Consider the following 12,665-nt stretch of genomic DNA (forward strand, 5'->3'; position numbering starts at 1 on the left):
ATTTGTTTTCACGTGGTAGCGGAAGTGTGTGCTGCAGACACGGGAACCGAACCATATGCTCCGGCGCTGCGCGAAACACACCCGCGGCAGAGGCACTCCTCCCCGGGGGAGCAGGAGCAGCAGCGCCGCCTGGGGACATTTTCGGCTTCTGCAAAAAAAATTAAAAACGGATCGAAATTAATGTTGGTGCCAATCTTTTGTCCATCTAAAGGCCTAATTATAATAACAATAAAATATTACTTCAAATGTTTTTTTTGGAAAATATTTTATGTTTTATGTTTTATGTTTTTGGGGCAAAAAAAGCAGTGTGCTCATGTGACGAAACCGGGATATAAAGGGTTAAAATCCGCGAAATGTAATTAAAACTTGACATGAATATTTCAAGGAGAAGTAGGTCTAAAAGATTGGCTAATTTAAAGTGGAATAAAATATTAATATATAAATTTTTTATAGCACTTTTTGGGCGTGGTCGATAGTGTGCATTTTATGAAATGCGCTCCTGGAAAAAAAATAAAAGGCGATCGAAATGACTGTTGGTGCCAATCTTTAGTCCATCTAAAGGCCTAATTATAATAACAAACAAATATTACTTCAAATGTTTTTTTTGGAAAATATTTAGTTTTTTTGTTTTTTGGGGCTAAAAAAACAGGGCGCTCATGTAATAAAACTGGGATTTAAAGGGTTAAAACAATGAAAATATAATTAAAACTTGACATGGATATTTTAAGCAGAAGTAGTTTTAAAAGATTGACTAATTTAAAGTAGAAAAAAATATTGATATATAACATTTTTAGAGCACTTTTGGGGCGGGACCATTTTTGGTCCCGAGGTTCACGAAAGGATGGGATTTTGAGGTTCTACCAAGTAAACGGTAAGCATTATACATATGTTCCTCACTTGGCTTGCTGTTTGTTTGCTAGCGATAGGCTACTTGACGACAGCATTAGCTAACCAGTGTTCTCTAGACCAGCGTTCCCCAACTTTTTGGGTGTTTCGTGGCCCGGGGGTTGGGTCAGGCAAAATTGCAGTAGCTTCCCTGATCATTTTACAAACATAAGTGAAGAGAATCTGGACTAAAAGGCCTAGACTTATGGTTGTGTGCTGAATCTATGAATCAAACTATCACCTGGAAACATAATTAACTGGTCCATAGCTGTGAAACTGGACATGAGTTCTTGATTCTATGGAGATTAACAGTAATCCAGAAATTTACAAATTTGTCCTGGTACATCGCGTAAATGTTGTCCCAGGGACATCGCGTAAATGTTGTCCCTGGGACATTGTGTAAATGTTGCCCTGGGACATCGTGTAGATGTTGTCCCTGGGACATCGTGTAAATGTTGTCCCTGGCACATCGTGTAGATGTTGTCCCTGGGACATCGTGTGATAGCGTGTAATTGTTGTCCCTGGGACATCGTGTAAATGTTGTCCCTGGGACATCGCGTAAATGTTGTCCCTGGGACATTGTGTAAATGTTGCCCTGGGACATCGTGTAGATGTTGTCCCTGGGACATCGTGTAAATGTTGTCCCTGGCACATCGTGTAGATGTTGTCCCTGGGACATCGTGTGATAGCGTGTAAATGTTGTCCCTGGGACATCGTGTAGATGTTGTCCCTGGGACATCGTGTGATAGCTTGTAAATAATGGAATGAAAATTATTGATTGTTATTAACTTGTGAAAAAGAAGTGTAACAAATCCACATGTTATGTTCTTACACCCTTACAGAAACTGTGACTCCTTCACAATGTCAGGTAAATGTCAACTCATGTTGAATAATCAACCAATCAAGCCTTTTATTATCACATGCAATGTTACACGTACAACTGCAATGAAAATTTCACCCCCTTCTGACCATACATATATTGCTTAAACATCACATTGGGAAGACAGGTCGGAAACAGTTAGGAAGGTCAGAAAACAATTTAATTAATAGATGAGGGGAGAGGAGGAGAAAAAAGAACTACAACCAGACAAAGCTCCTAGAAGACTGAAATGGATGATGGTTGCAGCATGCAAAAAGAAAATGATATCTGTTGACTACAGCATATGCTTTCTCACAGATTACCTTGTGGGAGTAGCTGGACCAAACTCTACTGGTATTTCAAGTTTGAAATCCCTGTTTGACCAGACTAACATTTCAGATGAGGTACCTCTTGACATAAAAATCCTTTTATGTTGTCATAAAACTAATGTTAAATTCTGCTTTAAATACACTTTATTGTACAATTTACTTAATGAATCGTATTCCTTAGTTCTGTTTTTATTTATATGTATTTATTTATTTGTTTTATAAGGTAATAGATGGCCTAATCTATTTGCAGTGTGAGGTATGCTGAAAAGCTTGTTTGATCATAATGACATAGCATGTTTACGTTTTTTGTAATGTATTTGAAAACATAGGTGTATTTATGTTATTTTTATAGAATTTCCCTCACATTTATCCAATACCAAGCCAAATCACTGGAAAAATTTTGGATGGGTCCACAAGAGCACAAAGTGCATACTTTTTGAAGGTATGACTTGGACTGTGGTAACTATGTTCTTATCACAAAGGGTTTATAAGTTGCCACTATAAACAAACAGCATTTTCCAAAATTGAAGCCTTGTCAGAAGAACCTGAAAAATACCTTTCTGAAACCTTTTCTGTGTAAAGACTTGTTCAAAAGCAATGCACACAGATTAAAACATTTCTGTCTTGGCCAACTGATAAAGAACACCAAAAATTGAGTGGTGCGTGTTGAGTCTGTGGTCTTGATTTGTTTTGTACACACTATAGAAATTAATTAATGGAAACCAAAAATGACACTTTCTATATGTTTGTGTATCTGCAGAATTAATTACAAGTCTCACCTGACAAGCTTTTGCAGTTTTGCAGTGTCATTCTTGACAGAAAAACATACTTGTCACATTATTTTTATTTCCAGAAAAACATCTTTCAGATGTATGAGAAATTGATTGGAGCCTGTCTGGAAAACGGCAGCCACTGGACCTTGTTTGTAAGTTGCACAGATTTTGCACTCTCTCTAGTGCATGATACTTTTCAGTGTCCCTCATTAGGAAAGCTCAAGGCCCAAGCCTACCATATCCATCTTTTTACAAAACAGTTTTGTGACATACCCAAGAGGACCATAGTCTATATGAATTCATTTGGCGAGTCGGAGGTCAGAAAAAATGCGGTGTTGAAAAACTGGAGGTAATTAATTAACATATTTAACATAACATATTTAATTTAATTGAAATCATTACCGAACGTGGTTATTGATTTCTCTATATGCTTTTTATTTGTAATAACTGCGATCTCTCAGCTCATTTGCTTCAGCAAGAGGCTGCGCTGGAGAGTGGACCTTGTCACATGTGAGCCACCCACATCAACAGGATGGGAACTCATGTGGAGTGCATGTCATAATGGTACTGAAAACTATAGCTTTAACCTATATAAGTTGTACAAAAGGGTTAGGGTTGTGTATGGGATTTCCTATGCCCCCTGAATGCACCATCGGGGTGCATGTCCGCAACTTTAGTTCAGAGACAAACGGCAGCCAAACAACGGACAGTGTGTGCGTTCATAAGACCGTAAGTTAATGTTTTACTTCACTCAGTTATGTTGGTGTTCAGCCATGAGTGTATTTGATGACTTACCAGCAGTTTCTGCTTCTGTTTAAGTGACGTTATGTACAAGTGGCAGTTCGCTAGCATAACAGATTTGTTTGCTAATTAGCTTCTAGCAGAGAGATTCGTTGTTATCGTGTTGTTGATTCTGTGCTCTGTGTAACAGATGATAAACCGATGTAAAGTTGCCTTCAGTGCATAGTTGTATGCGGTGTGTTAATGCATAATGTCTGACTTTAAGTTTATGTAACCAGGCTGAAGTATAATGTCAGCTTATTTAGCTATATACTGTACTTGAGTACACCTCAGTTGTATCTTTATGTTTATTATGTAATCTGATTCCTAATTGATTGTATTATTATGCTTTGTCTGCAGAAACCACACATACACACACACACACACTCTATTTCGCCCAGCTGCGGGCACATTCTCAATTGAAAATACAAAGAATGACAACTTTATTCCTGGACTCTGCCTGTTTGTTCCTCTCACATCTGAACATTTGCAAGTGTCCTGACCCTACACTCTGAAGTGATTGCTGCCAGCTCAGATTTCTTTAACCCTTCTGAACATAAGTAATGTTTACATTTTTGCCTATTCAGTTTTTAAAGCCTTAGAGGCAGGATGGTAAAATCTCAATTTTTTTTGTAGATTGAACCATTTCAGCAGTAATGCTTTGCTTTGGTTGCTCTGTTTTTTTTTTTTCTCGGGGGGGGGTTAAAAACAAACAAACATTTCTTTGTTAATCTAATTCTTTTAGATTAACTAATGCCGGTTTCCAACACTAATGATCGGGTGAAGGAGAGAGATGAGGGTGTGCACGGCCACTGGTGCTCTTATCCCTGTTCTTTGTGATACAATCCAACAGGAAAGCAGTCAAACCCTTGGACATTAGCCAAGTTAACGTTCACAAATATATACACACAGAGGAACTCTGAGCCCCAATGTCAGCATTAGCACAAACATGCCACTTCATACCAAATCTCAGTGTGAGGTCAGGTGTTAGTCTCATTCCATTATTCTGGCTATATTTTCTTACTCATTACTATTAAACTTATACTTAAGACTAACTATTAACAAAATCACACCCCAATAACTCTGTTATTACACTTTGTATTTAATCATAAAAAGGCTGGATGTTGAAACCTTTTACTTCTATTTTGTATGAGCCAGGATTCTCAACAGCTGATACTCTATGTCCAAAAAGTGACAGGTATCGTTTTATGGAGCAAAAAACTTAAGAGCGCATATTTTATAAATAATACCAACAATTACAAATGCAGACCTTTAATAGTAATAAGTAATCCTTTATTTATAATGCATAGCAATATAAAAATAGTAACATATGAAAATATTACAATGGGCACAGATGAATTTGTATCAAAAACAGCAACCAAGCCAAAATAATGAATAACACACATAAATAACAACTGCTTGAGAGACCAAACAATTTCTTTTCAACTGTTCCTTGGCAGAAAGTTAAGACAGCTATTCAGCTTTAGGTTTCAATAAACAGAAGTAATGGATGCAGTCCCTTTGAAATGTCACACAAAAGTCTGCTTGTGCATATACTTAGCTTTAACTCTTCTCTTTTTTGTTTTGTATTCCAAAAGGTTTTCATTTTCTCCAGAGGATGTCTCTCTTTCAGTGGTTATCGACTGTTCACATTCATTTTCAGACTGTTGGAATGTCGATGCTGGCCGAACGTTTCTTGCTAGAATACAATGGCCTAATTTTGCGTGCATTATCTGTCGTCTTTATTTCGTACTGGCATATACTTTTGCCTACTTGTTTTGTTTTTAAGACATTTGTATGCAGTTCATCTATCATTGCAGTAATACCCTCTGGAATGAATGCCCACTGTTTAACTGTGTCTAAAACAGCATTTAGTTTTCCAACTGCATCTTCTGTGCATTTTTTGTCTGTGCTTTCAACTACAGGAGTGTCATTCAAAGTTGATAGAGGACTTTTCAGAGAGTTTTTCATTTGTTTAAAATGGCTACAAGCCACCTTCAGGCAAGCACATGTGTTATAGTGAGAGAACGTACAACAAGTGCACTGAAGTGTTTCAGCCGATGCAAAAAAACACAGATTTCCAAACAAACTTGGCATTTTTATCACTTTCAAGTCCTCACAGTGTACAAAGTAATGCCTTTCTTTCACTGCAATTCTTGCCAAGGTCTGTTTCCATGTTTGGATAGATGTCATTGTCAGCCTCTGCTAATTTTGCAAGTAACACTAGATGCTTGCAAAGAAGTCCTCGTAAGCCATATGTACAGTTGCAGTAGGACTCAACAGGGCAGACATCATACACCATGTCTTCTCTTGACTCAGATGGGACTTGATATGCATTAACTCCATGGCTGTTCTTGACTGTAATTTTAAGAGCCCAACCACTTTCCATCAGTCTTGAAGCAGAGTCTGAAACTTGAGACAAGGTGTCAGCAAACCTGTTTTTCATGCGGCCCACATCTTGCAGGGTTTTTATGACTGAGAAGTAGTCGTCGGCCTTCCCTAGGAGCACTTCAATCAGATCATCCAGACGCCTATTCTTGTAGCCAGATAAAAACTGGTATTTCAGGCGGTGGAAAAATCTGAAAAACAGTTATTTGAAATGATTAGTAACTGTAATTGAAGGAATTTAAAGTTTTAATCAAGACTGTATTATTTTTTTAAAAATTGGAATACCTATTGCACACGTCTTTTATAAAGGAATGCTCTGTGCCGGTTTAGCTGATTTAGGCAAATCCACCTACTCTGTTTTTTGTTGTGATAACATAAAAAACGCTGCTAGAATTTAAAGGATTTGCCTAAAACCTGTTCTGGCAATGACATGACGAACCTACTCAGTTTAGCCTCTTGGATTAAAGCATAATATCTTTTTTTCAGCAATACAATTGAATGAGGTCAAAATAATAAATCATACCTTTCAATCACATTGTTTGTTTCAGAACGAGCGTGACTGAAGCGACGGCCGTAGTCACACCACATGTGGCCAATGCCTTCCCAGTGCTTCTGAAAATACTGGCACACCAAAGGGTATTGCTTAAATGTCTGGCAGAACTCTGCTGATGTGGCTTTAAAGTCGTCCTCCTAAGAGAATTGGATGCAACAGAATATATTTCAATCCATTTAACAGACCTATTGAAATCTTTAATATTATGTATTGAAGCCCTTTTCCTTTTATTGAATAACATTAAGAATTTTAAGTTATTAATAATATGTCGTGTTTTTGTATTAAGAAGCAATTATTTCTTCCCTTACAATGGCTAAGAAGGAACACTAAACCTATAAGCATATTTGGTTTCAGCATCTGTCTGTGAAAGAATCCCACTCACAAGTTCTCCTGCACAGTGGGTGACACAATGATGGTCTGCACAGCTTAAGTACTTGTTTTGATAAGCAAGATAAGAAGCCAGTTTTAGAAATACAAAAGAAAGAAATGATTTCATTTCTCTTTTGGGTGTTAGAAAGCCCATGGACCCCGGACTCTGATTTTGAAAGCCATCGATTAACAGCCTGTGAATGTAAGAGAAAAAAAGTTAATCTGGAGAGAGAGACAGAGGAGCAGCTGTACAAAAAGCATAAAAGAAAGCTGACGTCCAAAAATAACTTTGTCACTCACTGGACAAGAGGACCTGTGCATTACAGAAATCAACCAGGCAAACATATTTTTAAATGTCAAAAAGAGCTTTGGGAAGCAGCCACCAGAAGATGAGTGCACTGTGGTCTTAAATGGATGGACATAGTCACTCAACATTTTATCCCTTTATATTCATTAACCTGAGTAGGTGAATATCACAATGAGGCAAATCATAACAACAGGACCCTGTTGTAAAAATGTGTTTCAGGTGCATCTTAGACAACGTGAAAAGAAAACAATGTGGTTTACCTGCAAGACATGGTACCAGCATAGAAGGATAGCTGACTCTGGAAAAACCTTTTGCAAAGCATTTATTTCCGCAAAGTCTTTGTCAACCATAAATGCTCTACAGAAAAAAAGAAAACACTAAATGAGATTAAACAGTATGAAAATGTTTTTGCTATCTCAAAGCACCACTTCAATGCCAAATTAAACATTTCAACTCACAAGTAGATATATAAAATACTGCATACAGCCTATAGGAATAACTTTAACAACTGGAAAGGAAAGTTTTTTGCAGCCCATGCTGCAGCTATAGCATTAGATTCTGGCATGTTATAACTTTTTTGAAAAGGAATTATTTCAAAATTAATAGCTGTCAATGTATTATTTACCTCGGGGAAGTTGGGAAATGCTCACAAACTATTCCAAGAACAGTTTCCAGGGTTTTCTGACTTTTGTTGCTGACAATAGCATAGGCCACAGGGACTCCATGCCCATGATCATCTCTTACAACAAGTGTGAATAAGGGAAATGAATACTGGTTAACGCAGTGCGTGGTGTCAACAAATACTAACTGTTTTGCATAGTTCTCCATGTTTGATTTCATTACAGGTGTCTGCAAAACAATCATTAGTTCTTGGTCAGATGTGTATGGTTGATAGAAGAGAACATGTTCTTGATGTTTTCCATTAAGTAAGGTATGTACACTTTGACTGTCTCCACAGTTAAAGTGCTTCTTCCTCATCATGCAGGTTCTAACACTGTCAATGTCACGTGGTGTGACAAAATGCTCTCTGTTGTGAAGATCTCTGTGTCCATGTTCTTTGGCCCATTTATGACATTCGGTTAGTATGATGGCTGGCTTAGTTCCAAGGGAAAGCAGTTCCTCAATCTTCCTCCTCAAATCACTGGAAATATTGTTGAAATGTGCGTCTTTTGGGTCCGAAGGATCATGCCCATCATGCTTATCATATGTACGCTGCACGATGACTGTGTGGTCTTTCCAGCATTTGAGTACTTTAAATGAAACATAGGCCTTACAGCCCACTGCTCTGTAGCGGTTTCGACTTTTTTCCCCAGCTCTGATGCAGTTGAATTTGTAATAGTCTCTTTTCCTGTCTTTACCTGAGGCAACATTTAAACATTTATAATGTCCATGAAGGGTTAATGAGTTCAATTTTTCTAACACAACACTGAATGGGTCCTCCTGGCATTGTGACACATGCACACAAAGTTGTGTGTCTTTTCCAGTTCTTTTTTTTTCGTCATTCAGAACACTTCTTCTAATTATGTCGTCCATTTCTGGTGGAAAAATAACGAAGGTTTAATTAGTCAATATTCATTAATTCATTTTAACTTGTTTTGGGTTTTTTTGCAATACAATGTAAATATTAAATATAATATTAAAAAATATATATATATAAAATAATATAAAACAAACAGGGGCTAAAAGAAGCTAAACTTTCATATGGTATGTCTCTGGCAACTTTAACATGATGTCCCAGGGACAACATCTACACGATGTCCCAGGGCAACTTCTACATGATGTCCCAGGGACAACATTTACGCGATGTCCCAGGGACATATACATATACAATACCAGAATACCAGAATACCGGACTGGTAATCTGGTATACCGGGTATTTTCCCTGTGGGGGGCTGATTTTTTTCTTCTTGTTTGCATTAGTTCAATTTTAATTTTCAATCAGATCTCTTAACGCCTCTGGCCCCTCCTACTTTCCGTGTGCGCCTACGCACCCTAGAACAGAGTTAGTGTTAATAAAGCGGGATACAAACGAAGAAAGAAAAGAGGGAAAAAAACTAAGAGAGAAAAATAAACAAGAAATAGATACAGCAAAGTGTGTCAAATTAACCAACATGTTAGCAGTGCAGTAGTACCAGAAACAGCTGATATAAAGCCCTGGCATTCACAAGAGCCTGCTGTAGCTCATGGCTTTATTTCTGTGTCTCTATTCTAAACGCACGTAAATAATTTTTGCAAGAACAAATGTCGCATTTTGAGTAGAGAATTATTTTCATGTACAAAATTCATGTACAGAATTCATGTATTTCAGTGTTTGCTATTATCCACATAGACACAAAATAATAGTGTAGTTAAGAACATTTTCGGTTAGTATTTTTAATTATTTGATTGTAAAATATATATTTTTATATGTTGGTTTTAATCTAGTTTAAACCAAACCACTTCACTGGATTTAGCTACATTTGTGTTTCCTGAATGCAGTGGCTAGCGAGCTGATTGGAGACCAAAACAGCCACTCATTTTGAATTCAAGTCTGTAATTAGTTGGTTTTTTGGCATATTTATAACCATGTACAGAAAAAGTTGAGTGTGCAGGGAGCAGAGATGTTGACAGCATTTATGATGTTATTCTGGTATTATTATTATGTTATTATTATGTTATTATGTTATTCTGGTATTCTGGTATTCCTGTCCCCAGCATCTCTGCTTTTGTTTTGTCCCCAGCATCTCTGCTGGGGACAGGAAGAGACTGAACAGGGTGATCCGAAGGGCCAGCTCTGTTCTAGGATGCCCTCTGGACCCAGTGGAGGTGATGAGTGACAGGAGAACGGCGGCTAAGCTGTCATCCCTGATGGACAACATCTCCCACCCCATGCAGCAGACTGTGACAGCACTGAGCAGCTCCTTCAGTGGGAGACTGCGGCACCCACGGTGTGGGACGGAGAGATTTCGCAGGTCTTTCCTCCCCACTGCTGTCAGACTCCATAATAAAGACTTTAACTGATCAAGCACACACATCCATACATATGCAATAATACTAAGTGCAATAATCCTTTCTGTCATCGTTGTATTTTTACTCAGTTGTATATAGTATTTGTATTTGTATTCTATTTTTATCTTATTGTATATTTATTTTATTTTATTCTACTGTATATAGTATTTTATTTTATTCTATTCTGTACAGTTGTGTACTGTATTTATTCTTATTGTATTCTAATTTTTGCCTCATAACTTTTGCACTGTCCACTTCCTGCTGTGACAAAACAAATTTCCCACGTGTGGGACTAATAAAGGTTATCTTATCTTATCTTATTATTTAAATGATCGTTACTTAAGGTTTGTAATATTTGCAGATGACACAAATATACTGTGTTCAGGTGTGGAGTTGCCACAGGTTTTGGAAATGATCACACAGGAATTAACGATATTAAAGAAGTGGTTTGATATAAATAAATTATCATTGAATCTCGATAAAACCAAATTTATGTTGTTTGGAAACCAAAAGAAAAACATCGAAGTAGAAATATGTGTTGACAATGTATATTTAGAAAGAGTAAATGAAATAAAATTTCTTGGGGTGATCATTGACCACAAGCTCTGTTGGAAGCCACACATTACTTATGTTCGGGGGAAATTGGCACGGGGCATTGCCGTCCTGGGAAAAGCAAAGCATATGTTGGATCAGAAAGCACTGCACATTTTATACTGTGCTTTACTACTGCCATATATGAGCTACTGTGTAGAGGTCTGGGGAAACACATACAAAAGTAACACACAAACAATAACTATAATACAGAAAAGGGCCATTAGATTAATAAATAATGTAGGGTACAGGGACCATACAAATGCACTCTTTGTCAAAATGCAAGCTATTAAATTCCAAGACTTGGTGAAGCTTAAAACAGCGCAAATAATGTATAAAGTCAGAAATAAATTGCTTCCCAAAGAAATCTGTAAATTGTTCATAGAAAGAGAAGGTGGGTATAACTTAAGAGGGAAATGGAATTTAAAAATACAAAGTGCTAGAACAACTTTAAGAACTATGTCAATCTCAATTGCAGGAGTTAAATTATGGAACAGTCTAACAGAAGAAATAAAAGACAGTCAAAACATAAAACAGTTTAAAGTAAAATATAAAAACCTAATTTTAAATAAGTATAAGAATGAAGAAAACGGGGTTAACCCAGGATGGTAATGTTGCTGGTAATGGTGTTGCGGTTCTTTTTTGGTTGTTTTTTTGTTTTGTTTTGGTTTGTTGTTTTTCCATAACTTGTGTATCTGCAAATATACACATTCTGTATTTTTCATATGAAAGAAACTATACTGTGGTGGGGCTTGCTAATTTCTTGTTTTTGATTTATGTATGTTATGTTTTGTTTTACTTCATATGTTTATATGTTTCATATGTTGTTTGTTTAATTTAAGACAAAAAAAAAAAATTAAATGAATGAGAGGTAAAACTTGAGGGGGTAGGGACAAATAAGTAAATACTTCAGCCTACTCCTTTTCAAACAAATAATGGAATGATATTTTGTAATGATTGTGAAGGCACATGTTTGAAATGTTTGAAATAAAAATGAACTGAACTGAACTGAACTGAACTTATTGAACTTATGTTATTTCATCAGGGTTGTGTTTACTGCCAGATTCTTCATGTGGTCAATACTGGTTTATAAGGCATTTCTATTGCTTGGGACACCAATCTATTCTGACTTTAAGAAGAAAAGGTTTCTTCATATATAAACTGGACATGTCAGATATCAGTTATTCAGATTACTTTAGCTGACTTTAGCTGACAAAGATATAATTGATCTGCTCTTTGACACTGAAGATTAAGATTCGTATTTTCCTTTTTATTTTTTTGTAAAACAACACAGTCAGTCATGCCCATGCATACCATTTATCATGGTACTGCTAAAATAGCAGAACAGCAAAGATATTCTCTATAACACTGTTGAGACTGTGCATGTATGGGTGCAGCAACCTGAGGGAGCTGGGCTAAATCTGTCTAACCTGAATGGACAGGATTTGCTGTCTCATGCTCCCAACAGTGACAAATACACAAGCAAAAAGCAAAACTAGAGAAAAATCATCCAGGAGGGATCAGAAGAGAGCAATGGCCTCTGGTAAAACTGTTTGCAAAACCATTTCATTTACAGGGGTTGTCTTGTTGTTGCCATCTCTTCAGGGCACCATGGTTACTGTCATGTGCACAAAAGCGGATTAAATGGATTCACAACAGATTATGCTTCCTAGATGGGGTCAGTGATATGTTAAAGAAATCGCTCATTAAGGTCTAGTAGCTCACAAATGTCAGCAGAGTGTGACAGAGTATAAAAACAAATATAAAATCGAATTAATATTTAAACCACGCTGTAAAAAAGAATTACGTAGAAAAACAGAAAATGTCCTGGTAATTTTCTGTT

At 36.8% G+C, this 12,665-nt stretch overlaps 2 protein-coding genes across 2 annotated transcripts; one reads left to right on the forward strand and one right to left on the reverse strand.

Moving 5' to 3' along the window:
- LOC146560022 (uncharacterized) lies at positions 1–12,060 on the forward strand (the record flags this gene model as incomplete). Its single annotated transcript, XM_085243863.1, has 9 exons — positions 1–182; positions 1,728–1,753; positions 2,063–2,148; positions 2,297–2,329; positions 2,426–2,515; positions 2,927–2,998; positions 3,107–3,195; positions 3,308–3,575; positions 9,938–12,060. Coding segments are annotated over 9 exons (1,152 nt in total), but the record flags the coding sequence as incomplete, so codon positions are not given.
- LOC146560023 (uncharacterized) lies at positions 4,409–8,791 on the reverse strand. Its single transcript, XM_085243862.1, has 5 exons — positions 7,869–8,791; positions 7,504–7,600; positions 7,002–7,130; positions 6,538–6,704; positions 4,409–6,205 (listed from the first exon to the last, which is right to left on the reverse strand). Exons 1-5 carry the CDS (start codon positions 8,774–8,776, stop codon positions 5,743–5,745), a joined length of 1,764 nt encoding a protein of 587 aa, XP_085099988.1. The 5' UTR covers positions 8,777–8,791; the 3' UTR covers positions 4,409–5,742.
- Positions 12,061–12,665: the final 605 nt, after the last annotated feature.

This window comes from Mchenga conophoros, linkage group LG14, assembly GCF_057382185.1.
Source record: "Mchenga conophoros isolate Kocher_MC1m ecotype Shallow Benthic linkage group LG14, M_conophoros_male_GT1.1, whole genome shotgun sequence".
NCBI lineage: Eukaryota > Metazoa > Chordata > Actinopteri > Cichliformes > Cichlidae > Mchenga > Mchenga conophoros.

What these genes read in the sequence shown, in the direction of transcription:
- LOC146560023 (XM_085243862.1), bottom strand. Translation starts at nt 8,776, where the DNA reads ATGGACGACATAATTAGAAGAAGTGTTCTGAATGACGAAAAAAAAAGA. An exon ending in CATTTCCCAACTTCCCCGAG is followed by an intron (nt 7,601 to 7,868) that starts GTAAATAATACA and finishes TTTTTTCTGTAG; the next exon opens with AGCATTTATGGTTGACAAAG. An exon ending in TATCTTGCTTATCAAAACAA is followed by an intron (nt 6,705 to 7,001) that starts GTACTTAAGCTG and finishes CAATTCTCTTAG; the next exon opens with GAGGACGACTTTAAAGCCAC.